At 42.1% G+C, this 18,849-nt stretch overlaps 1 protein-coding gene and 1 long non-coding RNA gene across 3 annotated transcripts in view; one reads left to right on the top strand and one right to left on the bottom strand.

The window, feature by feature from the left end:
- LOC118260099 (uncharacterized) overlaps positions 1 to 5,951 on the bottom strand; it is a 32,791-nt gene extending 26,840 nt beyond the window's left edge. The window contains exon 1 of the long non-coding RNA XR_004782169.2: positions 5,836 to 5,951. This is a non-coding gene — a long non-coding RNA (uncharacterized LOC118260099). The remainder of the gene's footprint in view (positions 1 to 5,835) is intronic.
- Positions 5,952 to 6,704: 753 nt separating this feature from the next.
- Positions 6,705 to 18,849, top strand: part of SLC44A1 (solute carrier family 44 member 1) — a 67,749-nt gene continuing 55,604 nt past the window's right edge. Inside the window, exon 1 of one of the 2 annotated variants that reach the window (XM_035570093.2) lies at positions 6,705 to 6,975. In XM_035570093.2, coding sequence (XP_035425986.2) covers positions 6,949 to 6,975 — 27 coding nt within the window. In that variant the 5' untranslated portion in view covers positions 6,705 to 6,948. The remainder of the gene's footprint in view (positions 6,976 to 18,849) is intronic. The other variant, XM_035570092.2, reaches the window with a different exon arrangement.

The following is an 18,849-nucleotide window of genomic DNA, read 5'->3' as shown; positions in this document are numbered from 1 at the left end:
CACTAACAGGCTTTCACTAAGCAAAGCACTTAGTTATGAGCTTAAAGGTAAGCATGTCGACAGTACTGTAGACTTTTGTGGTACTATTACATAAACACATTTTGCCAAACTGAGGCCTCATTTCTTAATAACCACAGAATGACTTCTCAAACTGTTAACAAGTATTGTTCTAGAAAAACAAGTGCTGTTATGCTACAGTAATCGCTGAAATACCATTACTCCAGAAACTGCAGAGGAAAATAGATATGCTGTTCCTTTGACACGGGTGCTGTCAGAACACATTAAATCCATTATTCCCATAGGTAACAGAGGTATGCAGATAGATTCTATCCTGAAACAACAACAGAGACTCTCACCTATCAGATTCACAATATTGCCATTGTCTTCCACAGAGCTCAGCGGAAGAGAATTAAATAACGAAATGCACACTTCACACCTGTCCTCAGCCAGCAGAAGCCTCGTTCAGGGGTCACGGGCAGTGCAATATCTGATACCAATGAACATATGCAACCTGGAGGCATATATATATTGTTCACAGCATTATATAGCTGTAATATACAGGATCACAGCATCATACAGCTGTAATACCAGGACCGGTAAGAATGGAAGTCCTCCAGATAGGTCACACTAGCTCTATCACATTCAAAGGTTATTTGCTTAAAGAAGGAATGTTATTATTATTTTTTTTTTCTTCAGAAAGAAAGTTGAGATTCACAGGAGCTGATGGGTGTACAGAACTTCTGAAAGTCTCCGTATTTAGTTTGAGGCAGAACAATTAACCTAACACTTGTTTTTCCGACATCCTTATGAGCACTTACAGGCAAAAGCACTTAATAAGCAAAGCACTTTGTTTTGAGCTCAAAGATAAGTACGTCTGCATTCGTAGGAAATGTAAATTAGGAACCTCGATTTCAAATAGATCTTGATTCCTCTTTACATATATTTGTACTTATTTTAATTGGAATGGGGGCACTGTATAAAAATAAATTGCTTTTCAAATTGTTGATACCCTCATTTTAAAGGTGAACACGAGTGATACAGAGAACAACCACAAGCGAGTTTCTTCGGATAGCCAGTCACAACAATGAGGTTGGGGCCTTTGAAGCCCATCCTTGAGCAAAAACGCCATGTGCAAATCACGGAGAAGCCCTTTACATCTTTTGTTAGCTGTCACTGCCATCTGCACTGGTTGTATATGTGTTCTGCCATCTACGGTATGGAGCTGAGTTAGGTCGAGCCCTTTGACAGTCCCGTCTCTCTAACCACCTTGCTGGTAGAACTCACCCTCAAAGTTTCAAAACAGCCCTTTCCAGGACTCACACACAGATTACCCATCAGTATTTTGATCTCCATTGGTGTCTGCTCACCTACAGTGCATCCATAAGTGTTTGTGTCAATGGTAAAGCATCGTGTTTGGTCTTAAGTCTGCGCCTGAATTGAATGCCAGTTCTGCAGGTGATGCAGACATCCACCACAGCCAATTGTCTAGAACAGTGCCATAGAACTGTGGAGCTGAGGAATGGTTTGTGTTGGAAGGGACCTTAAAGATCACCCAGTTACAACCCCCTGCCATGGGCAGAGACAACTCCCACCAGACCAGGTTGCCCAAAGCCCCATCCAGCCTGGCCTTGAACACTTCCAGAGAGGGGGCATCCACAGTCCAGCAACTTCTGCTTGGCCACTAATACAGCTAATGTAAAGTCCACCACAGCTTAAGACAGCTTCTGGGTAGCAACGTCTCTGTCTGTCCTTCCCTCTCACACAAAGTACTATAGAGAAAGCCTGAGTCACACAACACACTGAATATTGCCATGTCTCTTTTCTTGTCTTACTCTGAGAGTAAGCTGAATATTCCTTGACGAATGCTTCCTTGCATGACATTAAGGAATGCAGAGTGGAACAGAACCTCCCTTCATACCACCTTCCCTAAGAAAACAAATGACAGGTCCCTTTTAGCATAGATTTTGTTTGTTTTATGCAGTAACTTTTCTCCAAGAGATTTACTGCAGCAGTAAAGACGTTTGTAGCAGGCAGTGCTCCATCTGTAGTCATACATCCTCAGTGTGAGAGCCATAATTCTCCTAGAGCGAAATGACAAGAGATTGTAATGGCTAATCATGTATTATGATGATACCGCCTCTGCTGGAAGAGTTGCGCTTGGCGTTCTGTGTCTCCTTTGGGCAACACAAAACTTTCTCACAACGCTGAAACAAATAACGCTTTTCTGGTTACTACTGTGACATCAGTTGGACATCTCTCCTTCCCCACCGTGCATCAGCACCATCCCAGCTACTGTAAAGAATATTTTATGAAGAGCGTATTTCTCAGTGAGTTGGATGCTGGATATGGAACATTTCAGCTACAAATTGCCAGCGTGATTCCAGCTCAGGTTGATAATGATATAAAAGTCTGACAGATGTTTTGCTTGCATGAAATGATCTATTCATACAGTTCTTCATGCACAGGTGTCCAATATCAGAATGAAATCCAACAGGTTTTAAATTGTGCAAAGCAACATATTTTAATATAGGAAAGATATTTTACTTTCATTATACCATCTATGGACTACTGTAGGCAGAGAGCAGATGCTTACAAAGGCATTTTGCCAACACACCAAAATATTATTCTTCTAATGAGTCTTGAATTTCTTGGATAGCCACCAACAGACAGGCCCTCTACCATACACTTCTGACCTCTCACCAAAATCTTACATCTCCTAGACTACAGTAGACCAAAATCTTGATTCAGAACTGGGGAAGGAAAATTTCACCCTCCTGATTAATTCAGAAAGCTTTCTGTTGCTCTTTCTCTTTCCTTGGAGTCTCTAGTTCTCAAACTGAAACAGACTGAACCTGATCAATTTATGGGACTACAGCAAAAAGTAGAATCACAGCAGGTTTTGTGAGCTTCCCGGTAAGTTCATTGAATTATCTGTTACTTTGTGGTCTGAAAGGCAGCAAGAAGAAAATCTTAGCTCTAACCTGAGAGCTCAGTGTTACTGAGCAGTATATAACTTCTCTTGGTCAGAGGTGAAAAATTCTGCAAGAATCCTGTCATTCTAACTGCTAAGTGGGATACCTCATATGCTTTTGCCATGACTGATTAACACTTAACCAACAGGACCTTGGGTGTACAAGCTGCAGCTCGCAAGATACAGCTTCGGTTCTCTGCTCCATAACTGGTGTCCTGTGTGACTTAACACAAACACACGTGCCTTAATTCCCTAGCAGTAAACAAGTGTAAAAGCACATTTAACTCTTCAAGAAGACAATCAGTTTCAGGTGGTTTATTAGGTATAGAAGATAACGTGGACTCAAAACCCTGAGTAGGGGAATGGGCTTTATCACCACATTGCTCAGAGACATACTATTTGCAGTGTGTTTACTGGAATGCCTTCTTACATTGTACTTTCATTAGTGCTCTGAAATCAGCAGAATCACTCTCAAACCCTGCACGGACAGACTTGTATAAAGGAAGACAGCTAGTTTGTTCACAGGGCAGATTATGAAGGGAATGTGTGTTATTCTATATTAAAACAGATTAAAACAAACAATCAAACAAACAAAAATATTGAGACCAGACACGGAGGACAGGATTTTAAAAAATACAGAGTCATTGCCAAGCATTCATGCCTGCAAATTCAGTGGTAGGTGGAAGAAGTAAGTGTAATGATAACAAGCTGAATTTGTCTTTTAGAAGAGGGAGGGGAATACACAGACTGTGACAACACTTTGCTGCTGCAGTACTCGATATTTAGTCTGCATGGTGTAACTCTTACCGTCCATCAACAGTGAGGGCAGATTTGGACCTCCTTTTGATTAAGCAGTTAGCCCATTACAGAGCTTGCCTGAAAACTCCATCCCAACATTCTTATTTAGGAACATATACAACAAATCTGAATTTTATCTAGTGCTATTTGACAGGCATGTCTCCTGTTAATTTGTAATAGAAGCTACCGATTTTTTTCTACCTTTGTAAAATACTTAAGTGTTTAAGCATGGGTGTCCAAGGTCAGGATCTTACATCTCATGAGAAAAGGTAAATATCGTCACAGATTTCACACCTTCTGGAATGTTTCCTTATCTTCTTTTTTGTTCCCCCCTCGCCCTCCAACACTTCCTAGAGTGGAACCAGTCTGGATATACGCTACAATTTATTTAACTCAAGTACCAAAGCCATTTTGTCATTTTAGGGCCTTCTCTGTGGTGCTCCCTTTCGGAATATCAGATGGTACTTCAGAAACTCTAACCTGTCATTCTGAGTCTAGCAATGAAATGAAAACACAGATGAAGCTCATCCTTCTTAGCTGAAGGGAGAAGGGCAGATTCAAATCTGTTACAGAAAAAGACCTAGATTCTTATTAACTCTAAATCTGGGCAGTCAGATTTACACTGTAACAGCTTGCAATGTAAAGATACCTTAGAGCAGATTATAATCAAATTCAGAAAGAAATCCATGAAACATGACTTAAAAAGGTACTTAGGCATATGCTTAAAGTTCAACTTATGTATTACTGAATTAAGATTCAGCAATCCCCCTTTCTTTACCTTCCAGTTTATTCCTGAAATACTAATCTGAATAAATACAAAAGCAAGTGCAAACATGAATAAGAAAGAACCTTTTAACTCTTCCTCTCCTTTGTGTGACTGGCCAAAGAAAGCAGAGCTGAACTAAGGAAAGCCAGACTTCTATTGCTGCTGCTGCATCCCTGTCAAAAATGCAACTAATTTCCTCAGGGCAGACGCACAGATAAGGGCAATTACTCTGGTGATTACTTCTAAGGCTCGGATTTGTCCAATTGCTTTCCACAGTTGTCACATACTTACACTAAACCCCAGTTACCTATGCGACAGCTGGTATGTCTTTACAAGCTTTTACATAAATGCTCTTCCAGCCACTGAAGGCCCAGGATTCTTTAATCACTACAAATCTACCATTCCCCCTACGCAGAGCTTTTGACTATTGGCAGGAAAGAGCCCACAAACGTGGGGGGCAGAGCCTGTGTTTAATCCATTACCATCTTCTGATAATCGTGCTGAACGTGTGAAGTCTGTAACTAGAAAGCAGAAGGCGGTATTTAATTATAATGACAACACTTGGATGAAACGCAAGGACTATTAAAAAAAAAAAGGTCTATTTAACAAACGGACTAAATCACATTTATGGCACTCTCATCATCCTGCTGTTACTGAAGCAACTGAAAAAGAAATGCTGGGACAAAGGTCAATTTTACAAACGGCAATACTGAGGAACAAAGAAACTAAAGTGACATGTCCCAAGATGCACAAGGAATGTCTAGGGGTTTCTTGTTACCTGTTCCAGTGTCAGTCACAAAAGGCACATGCCTCCCAGAGCGCGTTCCTGCAGAACAGTTCTTTGATGGTCATACTTTCAAATACAACAGAAATATTTGGATAGAATCTGGCAGAGCAACCGAAAATAATGCCAGGGTGTGTACAAGTGGTAAAAAGATATTTTAGCACAAGTGTTATAAAGTCCAAAGTGAAAATTGCGAAAGTGATGTTACTTGCCATTGAGGAAGAGCTAAAAAAGACTTATGATTCACAACTCACCCACATGCCAGTTTTAGTTCTATTTTGGAAGCCTCTTAAACTAGACTCCTTCTCTAGTCACAAGGCCTCTTTTGCCTCATTCTGCCTGTCAAAGGATCATTTTAAACTGAAATCAATATGGTGTTATTCCTACTCACGGATAGTCTATTGTGCTGATCGAATTAAACCCGCTGCAAAGATTCAGCAAAATGTTTTATAATTTGGAGTCTCCTAATGTATTCGGGCCACCTTTGGATAAAACTCCTGGGCCACATAAACTTACCTTTTGAGGGGCTGTGAGGTTCCAGGGGGAACGGTGTTTCATTCTGAGGAAAGCTGTTGCCTTTGCTGCCATTAATGACTACAAGACCTCACCTAGTTCAAAAGCTTTCAGGCACTTGCTAACTGTGTGGTTTACAGATGTGGTCCAGCCTACGCTTGAAGCCTGAATTTCTGTGTTACCAATACATCAGACATCGTCCTAATGCGGTTTTTGCATTGTCTGTATGTGGTTCACATGGTCCGGATGTGGTTCGCATCGTCCTGATGTGGTTCACGATTGTCCTAACACGCGCTGCATTGCGCTGATGTGGTTCCCACCACCCCAACGCGGTTCTCATCGCCCCAACGTGTTCCCGAGCCCAACTCTTCCCAGCACCACGGGGGCAGGCACTTCAGAACAACCCCCCCCGAAACCCGTGCCCGGGGGGAAGGCTAAAGCCACTCGCCCACGCCGGGTTCACAAACACGCGGCAAACAGCTGCCCAGGCGGGGATGGAGCACACGCACATCTCCTGCTGCCACCACCACCCCCGCCGCCCAGGACCACCATTTCAGCACCCCACGGTGCCGCCACAGGGAGACGGGGCCGGGCGGAGAGGGAGAAACGGGGAGGGGGGGGGCGGGGGGGGGGAGAGAGGCGAGGCCTGTGCCCGCTGTTGCCATGGCAACAGGGCGGCCGGGCAGACGAGCCTGCGCCACCGGAAGCCGCCGGCCGCGCGGGAAGTGGAGGCGGTGCCGGCCGCTGGCGCAGGTACCCCCCGCGCTGCGGCGCGCTGGCCCCGCCCCAAGCCCCGCCCTCCCCTCTAAACCCCGCCCCCCCTCCCCCACAAGCCACGCCCCCCTCCTCAAGCCCCGCCCCTCAACCGCGGCCGCCGCCGCTGGGGGAGGCTCCGGGGGGCGCCGCGGCGGAGCCGGTGCCGTGTCCGCGATCCGGTGCCCGGCCCCGCGGCTGCGCAGCGCCGCCTCGTCCCCGCCGACACCGACACCGCCGCCGCCACCGCCACACAAACACCACCGCCCCGGGGCGGGCCGTGCCGCCGGGTGGATGCCCAGCGCCTGCCCGCCGCCGCCTGGCGCCTAGCGGGCACCGCCGGGGCGGGGACGCGGGGACGCCATGGGCTGCTGCAGCTCCGCCGCGCAGGTGAGCGCCTCGTCCCCCTGCCCCCTTATCCCCCTGCCACCTTATCCCCGTGTCCCCCTTTACCCCGTCCCCCCCCCCCTCCCCCCCCTTAACCCCATCCCGGCCTCTCGCTGTTCATTTATTTATCCCCCCCCCCCCCCCCCCGCCCTGCCCCTTTCCCGAGGCTCCGGGAGGGACCAGCCCCCGCCGGCCGTGCCCTCCCGAGCGCGCTTTCCCCTCGGCGGTGTCGCTTGTGGTCGCCGGATCCGGCTCTCCCCCCCCCCCTTCCCAGCTTCGAGGGGGGAAAAGTCCGCCCGCTGTCCCAGATGACTCATCACAGGGCTGACTTTTTGCAAGCCAGCCCTTCAGACAGGGGCTTTCTTCCCTTTTCTTCTTGTTTATTTATTTATTTTTTTTAACGAGGGCTCCGTCCTTCCCGTGCAAAACGCTGCAGAGAGCTGTCCGGTGGACGTCCTTCCTGCGCAGCAGCGCTGTAAGAGGCAGGCAGTGAGCCTGTTGGGGCGGGGGGGTAAAAGGGGTCTGAATTCCGGAGGGATTTCGTTCCCCCCAGATGCAAGGAGGGGATTTGGGAACTGTCAGGCCACTGCAGCAGGCTGCCGGGGGAGCCCGTGGGGTCCGTGCCGTGGAGGTCTGCTCAAACCACGGCAGTAAACAGCTGTCAGGAGCGCCGCAAGTGAAGCCGGTGCAGACTTGGAGCACCGCGAGCGAGTTTGATGTTTGCAAGCAATGTTTTGAAGTCCCTTCCAGCCTTATTTTCCGCGATTTCCACCCAGATTGCTTTTCGTGAGTGTTTAATAGGCCCTTTCTGGGTGTTCTTTATCAATCCGAATTGCCGTGCCCTGTTCTGTTCTGCTCTTAAAGGAAAAAGCAGGCTTGTTTGTGGGTGACGCTACACCAAATGCAGGAGAAATAGAGGATTAGATGTTTTCAGTGTCTGTCCTGTTCAGAGGTTTCATGTAACTGATCTTGTTTTCCAGTGAAATTTGCGCTCCCCTGCCAGATCTCGTGATGTTAATAGTATGCTGCCGAACCTTTCATTTGCTTTCCCTGTGTGTAGCGAGATGTGGTACAGTAATTCACCTTAGCATCCCGTATATGTAACTGGGCTATAAACAATGGTTGACTGTTTAATTCCTTAACCGTGAGCAATTGTGCATTTCCTCAGGAAATCCAAATCAAAAGGTGGTTGCTGAATATTTTACCAGCAACAGTTTCGTCTGGCATATTGTTTGCAGAAATCGTTCTACCAATGGTACAACACTGCATTACAGTCTAACGTCTGTCTTCTCCTCCCTTTATCATTAACAATAGAGGTTGGCTTCTTCATCTAGCCTTGCCTTTTTATTTTCCCCTTTCCTTATTTCCTCTTAAGCTTTCCTTGAGCAGGGTTCCACCAGATGTTCCTTCATGTTGCCTCACTTCTTATTTCTACCTGTTTAGCTTCGTCTTATCCTTTGATGTACAGTCATCACGATTCTTCACCCTCATTCCTTATGACTTTATCAAGTTGATTTCTCATTAAGTTTATTCTTCAGCTCCCTGGCCTGTTTGATCTTCATCTGCTAATCCTCATTTTTGCTTCTGAGGGAGGTGATTACTTCTGTTGTGACTTTGCCAGCCATTTTCTTGTTTAGTTACTGCATCTCCCAAGTCCTTTCTCATGACTGCCACCTCCTCATCTTATTTACGTTATTGCACATACCTGTGACTGGTTGTTGAGCCAGGTGGATTTCTTTAATGTCTTCTTCCTGTCTTATATTTCATACTCAATTGTCTAATTTTTTTTTTTCGATTCATTTCCCAGTTCCTTTAATTTGCAAGCTGTCAGGAGCTCTGCCTTAGGCTTTTTCCTGTATCTCTTTCCCTGCAGAATCCAAAGGTTTCCAAAAAAACACGATTGGAATTGGCATGTTTACCTTTGGATTCTCATGTTTGCTTGAGCCTGGCCCCAAAGTCCCATTCATTCCATTTTAACTCCAAATGTGTGGGTTTTTACCTTTTTCTGGCATCATATTCCCTACCTGATTTTTATTCTGAATTACTGTCCTCCATCTGTAAAACTGACAGTCAACTCTAGTCTGCTTTCCTTCTTTTCCAAACTCTTGGAACATGAAATCTGAATCCGTTGTTGTACGTTCTTTCCTCTTGCTTCATACTAAGTTCTTCCAATACTGTTTGTGTGCTGAGCTGCAATTTACTTCATTAAGCTCTCCACATACTCCTTCTGGCCAAGTTCAAAGGCTTCCCCTCATTTCTTCCTCTCCCTGGCCTCTGTTGCTTTTGGTACTGCCAATAATTCTCTACGTCTTGATGTTGTATTCTTGCAGAGCTTCTGTGATACTGTCCTGTTGTTACTCTTCATTTGCAAATACATTCTGACTGTTATTTTCTCTTCCCTGCAGCTGTGTGTGCTTGTATTTCCAGTTGTTTTTTGTTTTTTTTTCCTTGACAAATCAATTAAATGTTTGTGATCTGAATCATGCACTTGAAAAATATCTGCATGATTATTTAAAAATACGTGTTAAAAAAATCACACTCTTAAAAGCACATGACAAGAACAGAGCATGGTTGCTGTATATCCCTAGAATTTTTTATACATCATATTCTTTATGGAATCATAGAATGGTTTGGGTTGGAAGGGACCTTAAAGACCATCTAATGCCACACACCCCCTGCCATGGGCAGGGACACCTCCCACCAGACCAGGTTGCTCAAAGCCCCATCCAGCCTGGCCTTGAACACCTCCAGGGATGGGGCATCCACAGCTTCTCTGGGCTACCTGTGCCAGTGCTTCACCACCCTCTGAGGGAAGAATTTCTTCCTTATATCTAATCTAAATCTACCCTCTTTTAGGTTCAAGCCATTGCCCCTTGTCCTCCCCTTGTCCTATCACTACATCCCCTGACAAAAAGTCCCTCCCCAGCTTTCCCATAGGCCCCCTTTAGGTACTGGAAGGCCTCTGTAAGGTCTGCCCAGAGCCTTCTCTTCTCCAGGCCCCAGCTCCCTCAGCCTGTCTCCATGGGAGAGCTGCTCCAGCCCTCTGATCATCCTCATGGCCTTCCTCTGAACTCATTCTAATAGGTTTAATTTCATTGAAGTAGAAAATTCAAGTTTGCAGTTGAGTAGCAATATTCTCTTCCCTTTCTTTCTGGTCTTCTCCTTCACCAGTGGTGTTTTCTGCTGTCTCGTTGTATTAGTCCATGATAAACTGGATTTGCGGAAGGTACTGTAAGAGTTCGTCATTCCCATCTCATCATAATGTCAGGCTCTGCTGTAAACCTGTTTGACTGAAGTAATCCATACAGGTGTTTTTCTTCTTAAGCAAGCAACCTTTCTTTAATTGGGATTGTTCCACTGGTCTGGTTTATAGCACAGTTCCACAAAGTTAGCGTTGTTGTATATGGGAGTCAGAAATTCATAGGTTATGAAATGGAACAAGTTGTGGGAAGAAGTGGACCTTCTCAAACTACTTTTTCTTGGAGTAGTTGTGATACGGAATCTTTTCTCCATTCCTGCTCTTCTACAGACGAATTGAAGAGGCTGACTGTAGTAGTTCCAAGGTATTTGCTTTGGCATGCTGTTATAGGACAAGTAAACTTATTGGGGTCTTGCTGTTTGTGTTGGGTCTGGGAAATAACTGTATTGGTTTTTGTTATTGTTTTAACCCTTACGACTTTCTGTGCTATAAGCTTAATCCAAGAAATTTGTGGAAGGAGCTTCAAATCTTGCTGGAAACGGGAGGTGCAAGTGAGGTGAACAAAGCACATGTTATTCTTGATGGTTTTATTGGTGGCCTTGGTCAAAAGAGCTTTCCGTTTTAAAAGGAGGAGAAGACAGATCATCCATTAACTTTCCATTAAGCACCCGCTATCAAAGCATCACAGAATAAATGTAGAATTCCTAGCTTTTTAAATATTTTCATAGTTCTGGTGACATTTTAGTCTCCTGTGAGGTGCTACGTATAATACCTGTCATTAATTGCACTTCATCCATAGCTTTGTCAGAGGTTCTTGCCCTCAAATTTCTGCATATAAGGGGCACCAAACCATGCCTGTTTCATTGTGGACATGGATATGATGAAGGAAGAAGACCAGTTGAGTAACAGTGTTGACGGGCAGAAGCAGAATGAGTTGTGAGTTCTGCTTTCACCAGCTATAAGGTTTAGTTTCCCTTTCAACACCTTGACACCAGATGAAGCCTCTGGCAAGCAGTATGAAGGATGAAGCATACAGGCAGGATTGAGAACAGAATAAATCAGTCAGGCACCTCATGGAGCTCTTTACTTTTTTCTTTTTTTTTTTCTGCTGTATTTCTGGTCTGTGAGCTCCACTCACTTCCTGTGAAGCATCAGGTGTATATTTTACAAATGCTGTCACAAGCAACTGTACAACTTGTGCGAATGATTCCTTTTGATCTTAGCACAGAAGGAAATATTTTAACTACAGAGCTACTTGTGAATACCCTTCTTCAAATTCATTGAGTGATGTTAGCTACTTTTGAAGTTTAGACTGTTTTTCAGTTGTGTCAGATCTTAAAAGTTGTAAGTAACACATTACTTCCTTTTGCTTTGTGAGACAGGTAACTCAGACCGGCTTTTTTTTTTTTGGCACTTCAAAAATGAATTCTTGGATTAAGAGCAAGCATGGAACATTGCATCCTTATAAGACAATTCTTCTGCAAAGTGAGAGTGATTTTAGAAAGGATTAATTATCTTGCATCGTTAATAGTAAATGTTAAATTAAAAGCTTATGTTACAGTAATCTAACTGGCATCTAGATTGCTGTCAGCGATCAGACTTGTAGGTTGATAATCATAAGGGTGTATTCAGCATCGTGCAACTGTCAACTTTTATTTTTTGTGATGAACAAATGACACTGTGGTTATGTGGGGAAGTTGTCAGCTGTCTTCATGCTGTTAATTCTAAAGGGGAGCTTTGTGCTAACTATGCATGCCTTTTTTTCTCGTAATTATAATTCTTGTTCATTTGAACTTCAGTGGTTTTGTTTGTGAAAATCAAAACTTGCAGAAAAAAGATAGAAACTGTGGTTTTTTTATTGTGTGTTTGCATCTTTCTCACTTGAGGAAGCTGGGCAGTTGTGTAAATCTTATGGTTTGCTTCTAAAAACCACTTACACAGAGTGTTGCCAGATTAATTCTACCCACTGAGTAAACTGATTTGCAAATTTTTACCTATAGAATCATGGAATATCCCAAGTTGGAAGGAACCCACAAGGATCATCAAGTCCAGCTCCTGCTTGGACAACCCAAAAATCAAACCGTATGTTCGAATCAAACCAATATTTGATTTGAATGGAGAGCTTTTTTATGCATAACTTTCAGGGAACAAGTCTGTGTTGGTGAATAAATTAGAGGGCTCTTCTAAGTCTTCCTATTACTTTAAACTTTTACAGATTTATGAAGTAAATACATCTCATCGCATTTAATGGCCTCTTATCCCTACACTGCCCCCCTCTTTTTTTAAAGCCTTTTAGGTAAGCAAATTTGTAATGTGGAATGAAAGTGTATGGTTGTACACAAACAACCCCAAGAATGTTATAAGTAGAGCAAAGAGTTAAAATTCAAAACCCTTCTTTTTGAAGTTTAGCTTTCCAGTCTTAAGATTAATGTTCTTTGCTTTAGTATAATTTCAATGCCCAGTGTGCAATGCACTGCAAGAACGGGAGATGATTGCAGCATATAGGAAGGCTGAGATTCTGTCCTGCCTGTTACATGACAGTTTCTAGCCGTAGCTGTTTTAACCAGTAATACTGCTAGAATAGAGTGGAGTGTCGTGGCAAAAAGAATGCAGTAACTTACGCCTGATATCCTCTCTTAATAAATGTGATATAGTTAAGCAGCTGTTTACAGCACAAATGAACTCTGGACTGGTTTGTTTTTTTTTTTCACTGGAACCACTGTTGCTGTTCTCCAGATGCATTATTTGACTGAGGAAGGGAACTCTGAATATCCTATTGAGGTCTGTAGAAACAAAACAGGAAACCCATTAAAGTGTTTTGTTCAAGGTCATTATCATCGTGTCCTGGGAATGCTTTTTCAGGCTCCCCCTAGTTTGTTATGAAGAACTGCAAAATAATTGCCTATGTACAAGGAAGTGTGCTTATGTGATAAAGTGCTAGATACATTATTTCCCTTTTTATTCTCCCTCCACTCTTTCTTCCATAAATCATTTAGAGCCTTCTTACCATTAGTTCTTATTAGTCTAATGCTTTTTAAATGTCTTCAGGCTGTGACTGCCCTCTTACTGTAATCCTGAGTGGTTTTTGTTCTTGTTATGCTAGAATTTTGGACCTGTTAAGTCAGGATTTTTTACTGAGGAAACTGTGTAAGCTGTAGGTTTTCCTGATCTCCATTAGAGGAAACTGGTGCTGCTGATATCCTTTAGGTATGGTTGGATATGCATACTGGCTTCTCCATTTCCATTATAGCTCAGTCTTTCAGCTTTTGTATGCAGTGATGTGGAATAATATAGGTAGCCAGTGTATGCAAGTGTTGATTCCTAGTGTTCAGTATAGTGTCACTTTTTTTTTTTAGGATCATGTTTGTGTTGACATGTGCTAATATGAGCCCTCTAAATTCACAGAACCCTCTGCCCAGTAGGCCTTTGCCTTTGAACCATAGGATGCTCTTCTGTAACGACTGCAAATGCAATACAAAAATACACGATTTTATGATTTTCCGTTGACAGCTCTGTTTGAATGTGGGATGCATTTTGAAAGAATACTTAGCAAACTGCTATCAGTGCCTCTAGTATATGGTAACATCATTTTTCACAACAGTATTCTACAGGCCATGAGCTCTTAAAAAGTTGTGTTGGTTTTGGTCTTGAATTCTAGCTTTAGACAGTTCAGAAAGGAGAAAGTTCTTTTAGTACAAATTACTCACAGACAGAGAGAGTGCACAGAAACAGGGGCAGCATTTTCTGAGCATTTTCTTTGTAATGTCCTTATTTTTATATGGAGCCCCACCTATGTGGGGGCTTCTACTGTGTTTCTTTTTCTGTTGCTAATGTCATGTTGTGGCAAAGCTAGCTTGTTTGGAAGCAAAGGGCGTGCTGTAGCTGGACAAAATTCTACTAGTCCAAAGTGTGAAAAAAAAATTGTAATTTGGGACTTAGTCTCATAATAAGAATAAAATCTGAGGATCTGCTTGATTGATGTACACTTAGAAAATTCAGCATGGATGAACTAACTTTTTAGGTGTAAAATATCATCAAACATGTTTCTTTTTATTGATAATCATCAATAGAACTATGGAAATAGGAAACATTCATTGAAATGTATGTTTTAATCATCTGAAAAATATTTGTCATATTTGTGAAGTGTTCTTATTTATTACCGCTTTCAAATAAGTGCTTAACTATGTGTAATGAAGAGAAGAAACAAGAAATAAATACTTTGAGGGTGAAAAACTGAGCTTTTATCTCCAGATGGCCTTATTTCTTAACTTCAAAATATCAGCAGGTGTGCTGATCGTGTTGGCTCTTTTTTAAACAGCTGTGTTATGTTGCAAGATAAATATTTAAGTTGTAGACCATGATGGAAGTGATGTCACAAAGGGAATTTTAGAAGCAGTGTTAAATATGACTGAAATAATGTGCTAGGTGATAACACAACGCAGCATATGTCAGATTCGTAAGTGAAGGATTCAAGTGCGAATTTTCAGTGTAAACATCTTGATATTGCACCATCACTAATATTCTGAGTGCTGTCTTATGTACTTTCTATTTCATTTACGTTATGTTGAAAACTCGTAAATATTGTGTGGGGTGTATGGGATCATTAACGAAGTAGCAGGTGCGGAAACACTGAATTGGAGAAGCACAGTATAAGTTCATTACGTTTCAGTCAATAACTTTGAAGTAGTATCACACGTTCAGAACCCTTTTTCTTTCCTAGCAGGAGCTCAGAGCTTTGTACTTCAAAGAGCAGATGCATCTTCTTGGTGGACAAGGTCTCGGGGAATGACTGGTGATGTGGAGCCATTAGGCAGATAAGCACATGGGTGCCAAAAGTTCAGCTAGCATCTATTTTGCAGTATAGGGAAAAATAAAGCATTTTGGAATGAGATCTAAGGAGACATTCCACAAAAATGGGCATTAAGCACCACCATGACTTGCATATTGTGTAATACAGTCCCTTTTGGAATGGCCCAGAGGTGTTTGTGTCTTCTTGCTGTCTGGAGAACGGTATCATTGTGGAGGGTATGTTGATAGAACATGTTTATTATCCAAAAATAATACTTTATTTTAGAGATAGCTGCCACTTGTGGCTGTGTATGCACCTTCTGTAACACAGTAACATGCTCTTTTACCCCTGGAAGCCGGAGGCCTAGTGTCAGTTCTGTAAGTCTGGGAGAATCCAAAAATCCTCTCTACCGCCTGGGGAATGCTATATCGGCAGGCTTTTTGGAGTGGGAGCCACACAAACAGGGGTAGACCCAGAATTTTTTCATTTGTGTGCTTATGGTGGTGTTTTTATTGATAAAGTGTGGAAGTCTGGTTTTGCTGGTACGCGTTCCTACTCTAGTGATGGAGGAGTACCAAGAAATAGCTGTGTAATAAATCAGTTGTAATGGGAACCTGAGGGAACTACCAGAATCCACGTTAAGCTGTAGTGTGGCCTGCAGTGTGCTGCTGTTAGGTATTTTATCTGAACACTTTTAAGTAATGGTCAGGAAATCTGTAGTCAATGTTGAGCATTTTAACCAGTTCTGGGGTTCCTTTGATAAACAGTAAGATAGTTGATGAAATTGTGTAGTGCAGATAGTTTTAACACTCCAAGACTTTGCTTTGGCAAAGCACATTCATCACAAGAAAATTTTATGTAGAGAGCTAATTTACTTGAGATGGTTCTTTTCTCTCAGAAGTTTGTGTATGTGGTTCCCCACGTATGCAAGCGTTTTTATTTTTTAGGAACTGAATCATCCAATTTTCAAAGTAATACAAGAGCCTAAAATAATTATAGGCTTCATTCCCCCTAGTGGTAACAAACACTAGCCTTTGTATTGGAATTGCTAGGGACTCCAGGCTCAGTTTGTTATTTGTGAAGGCTTTAGAAAATGACCATATTTTTTCCTTTGCTCTCAGTATGAATCCTTTTGTGTTGTACCTTAACAGGTTAGAAGCTGTCTAATGCTTTTGTTTGCAAAAGTGAAATGATTTGCTAGACCTTAATTTCACATTCACATGTTTTACATACTTGCTCATACACGGCCAATTTAGTAGAAAATGACTGATCTGCAGACAAATCCCCTATTTTTCATGAAGTAGTTTCTGACTCATGATGTTTTTACTGGGACATACTTCTACACCTTTAACTGGTAACACGTATTTTAACAACGTTGTGGTCAAAACACAATTCAGGTATAGCATACTGGTCGTCTTGTTCACTGCAGTTTAACATTCATCATGAAGGGAGAGAAGTGACTGGATACTTCACTTACTTATGTCACAATGATGCTGCTGCTTATGGGATGGGAGGACTTCTTTCTTGGTTTTGGCCTCCAAGCGTAATCTACAGACATCCTAAGCTATTAATGGAGTCAGGACTCATCTCCCCTTCCTCTTGAGGTTCTAGAATTAGGATCTGTTCAGAAAAGTGGAAGAAGTTGTATTAGGACAATGTACAACGTGTTGCTCGTTCTTGTAAGCAGATGAATAGTGTAGAAAGGTGTGCCATACCTTGGACACAAAAGTGCCATGCTCTCTGGTAAACTAGACAATTACATTCTTGCAGTGATTTTTTTTGTCAACTAGTAAATCATGTTTCTCCTTTTACATAGGTGGCATGCATCACAGTAAATGAAAGCATGTGAATGGGACTATTTTTTAGCTCATAAAGAGATGTAAAATGATTAAAGAACCAGCTCTTCAAATGATTGTTAGGAAACACTGAAAAATGTTTCAAAAACTTTTTTTTTTGGTAGTGTGGGGATGTTTCCATAACGTGAACTTGTAGTTTTAAGCTTAGCTTGCTGGACACCTTCTATACATGACACATTTTTGGTAGCAACCTCTTTAACCTGTCTTGACTGTTTCTGAAGGAGAGCTCAGGAGTGGACTATGCCTCATGCGCCATTTTGTGCCATGCACAGTGCAGCAATGGGCTCAGCAATTCTGGAACATTAAACTTGCACTGTAGGTGAAGAATGACTATATCTGTACTCACTGTGCAATTCAAATAATCTGAGTGCTCTTCATGGAATTGGTTGAACCTCAGGTACTTCATCAGAACCAGTGTTCCTTGTAGGAAATTTGGCTCTGCAGGACTTAATGGCAGTTTGCCACACAAGATCCTGGTCAAGATGAGTATCTTTTTTTTTTTGCCTCCAAGCACTGTGTATTAATTTTATGTGTGTTCTGTGGCTGTTTATCTCTCGTGTAGATAGATACATAGCTACACAGTCATTTCTGAATTCCTTGATTTGCAAACACAAACATGGTTTCCAACAGCAGTCATTTCCTGCAGTGAGCTACAGTTGCACATACTCTGAATCCAGATGCTACAGAAAAGTGATAAAGCAACAGGGAATTTGAAAGGGATGAAGTTAGATGAAGGTGGTTCTTAGACTGGGGTTTTGTAACACATGATCTTTAAATGCCATGTCACTAATAATGTCCCTGAGGATTTTTAAAAGTCCAATAAAAACTATCCTTTCATTTAGAAAGGAAAAAAAAAGGAAATACTTACAACCCAATAATTTTAAGTTGAAAAACCCAGAATTTTCAGTACCCCCTTAGCATTATTGGAAGTGGTTAAAAAGGATAACAATATTCCAAATTTTTATATAGTGACTCTCTGCAGAGCAATAAAAATACTAAATGAATTATAGCTATTTGAAAAGTTCATGTATGTGATCCTTCTGCAATAACTTAGACAGTTGGTAATTTATGTTTAAATAACAGCTTTGGAACAAATTGCACACATTTCATTCCTTCAGAAAAATACTTTTTCTCTCCCAAGTAAGTCTTAAAATTGTTGACCCAGCTTCAGCCAGCTTGCCAGTGATAGCTAATTTGGCAGTGTTGGTTAATTCAAAGCTATTATAGTCCTGTGAATTAATGAAAGATTGAGGTCAAACTGTTGCTGCAGAGAAAGGGGCTGTAGCAAAAGCCATGTTATTCTTAGATATCAGAAATCCTGAACAAGAAAAGAAAAAAAAAGGTGGGGAGGGGTGGGGGGGAACAAAATAAGGAATTGTTTCTACTGCTGGAAGCACAATGATAACAACCTTCACTGTGTGTTACATACAAGAGGATCTGATGTAGTACTGTGTAGAAAGTGCAAAGGAAGTCAAACGTAACTAGTTCCATGCCTTCCAGAACTACTGATTTTTTTTTTTAAGCTAGTTTCTGTGCTTAAAAACAAGATAGAAGTATGTCACCTTCAAAAAACAGAAGCCACAGACATCGTTTTGAGGAACAAACTGGAGTTCGGATATTCATGTGTAGCAGTGTTTGTAACCAGCAGCCCAACAACAGTTCTGTGGAAGCGGCATTTTAAATGTTATTAACTTTCGTAATTTGATATCAACATCCTTTCAGGGGAGAAATCTTTGTGAAGGGTGCGCAGTTGTTGTCGTCACTGAGATACTCGAAACTTGGAAGGTGGATGTGATAGAGGAGGGAGACTAGGGGCCAGAAGAGGAGGTCTAAAAAATTGAGTGCGTGTTGTTTACGAGAGAGTGGAAAGATGGATTTATTTTGTGAATTTATCCAGTCTTTAAGGAAAGGTCTAACAATTACTGAATGTGAATGGTGAAAGCAGTGGTGCAGTTTTTGTACATGAGACGTGTGTCTGTCATTAATGAAACCCAACAAAAGTTTCAGAAGAGCGGTAAAATCAGTCCAGTCTG

Source organism: Cygnus atratus, chromosome Z (assembly GCF_013377495.2).
Source record: "Cygnus atratus isolate AKBS03 ecotype Queensland, Australia chromosome Z, CAtr_DNAZoo_HiC_assembly, whole genome shotgun sequence".
NCBI classification, from domain to species: domain Eukaryota; kingdom Metazoa; phylum Chordata; class Aves; order Anseriformes; family Anatidae; genus Cygnus; species Cygnus atratus.
Note: the sequence above shows the minus strand (reverse complement) of the source record. Positions and strands in the feature narration are given on the sequence as shown.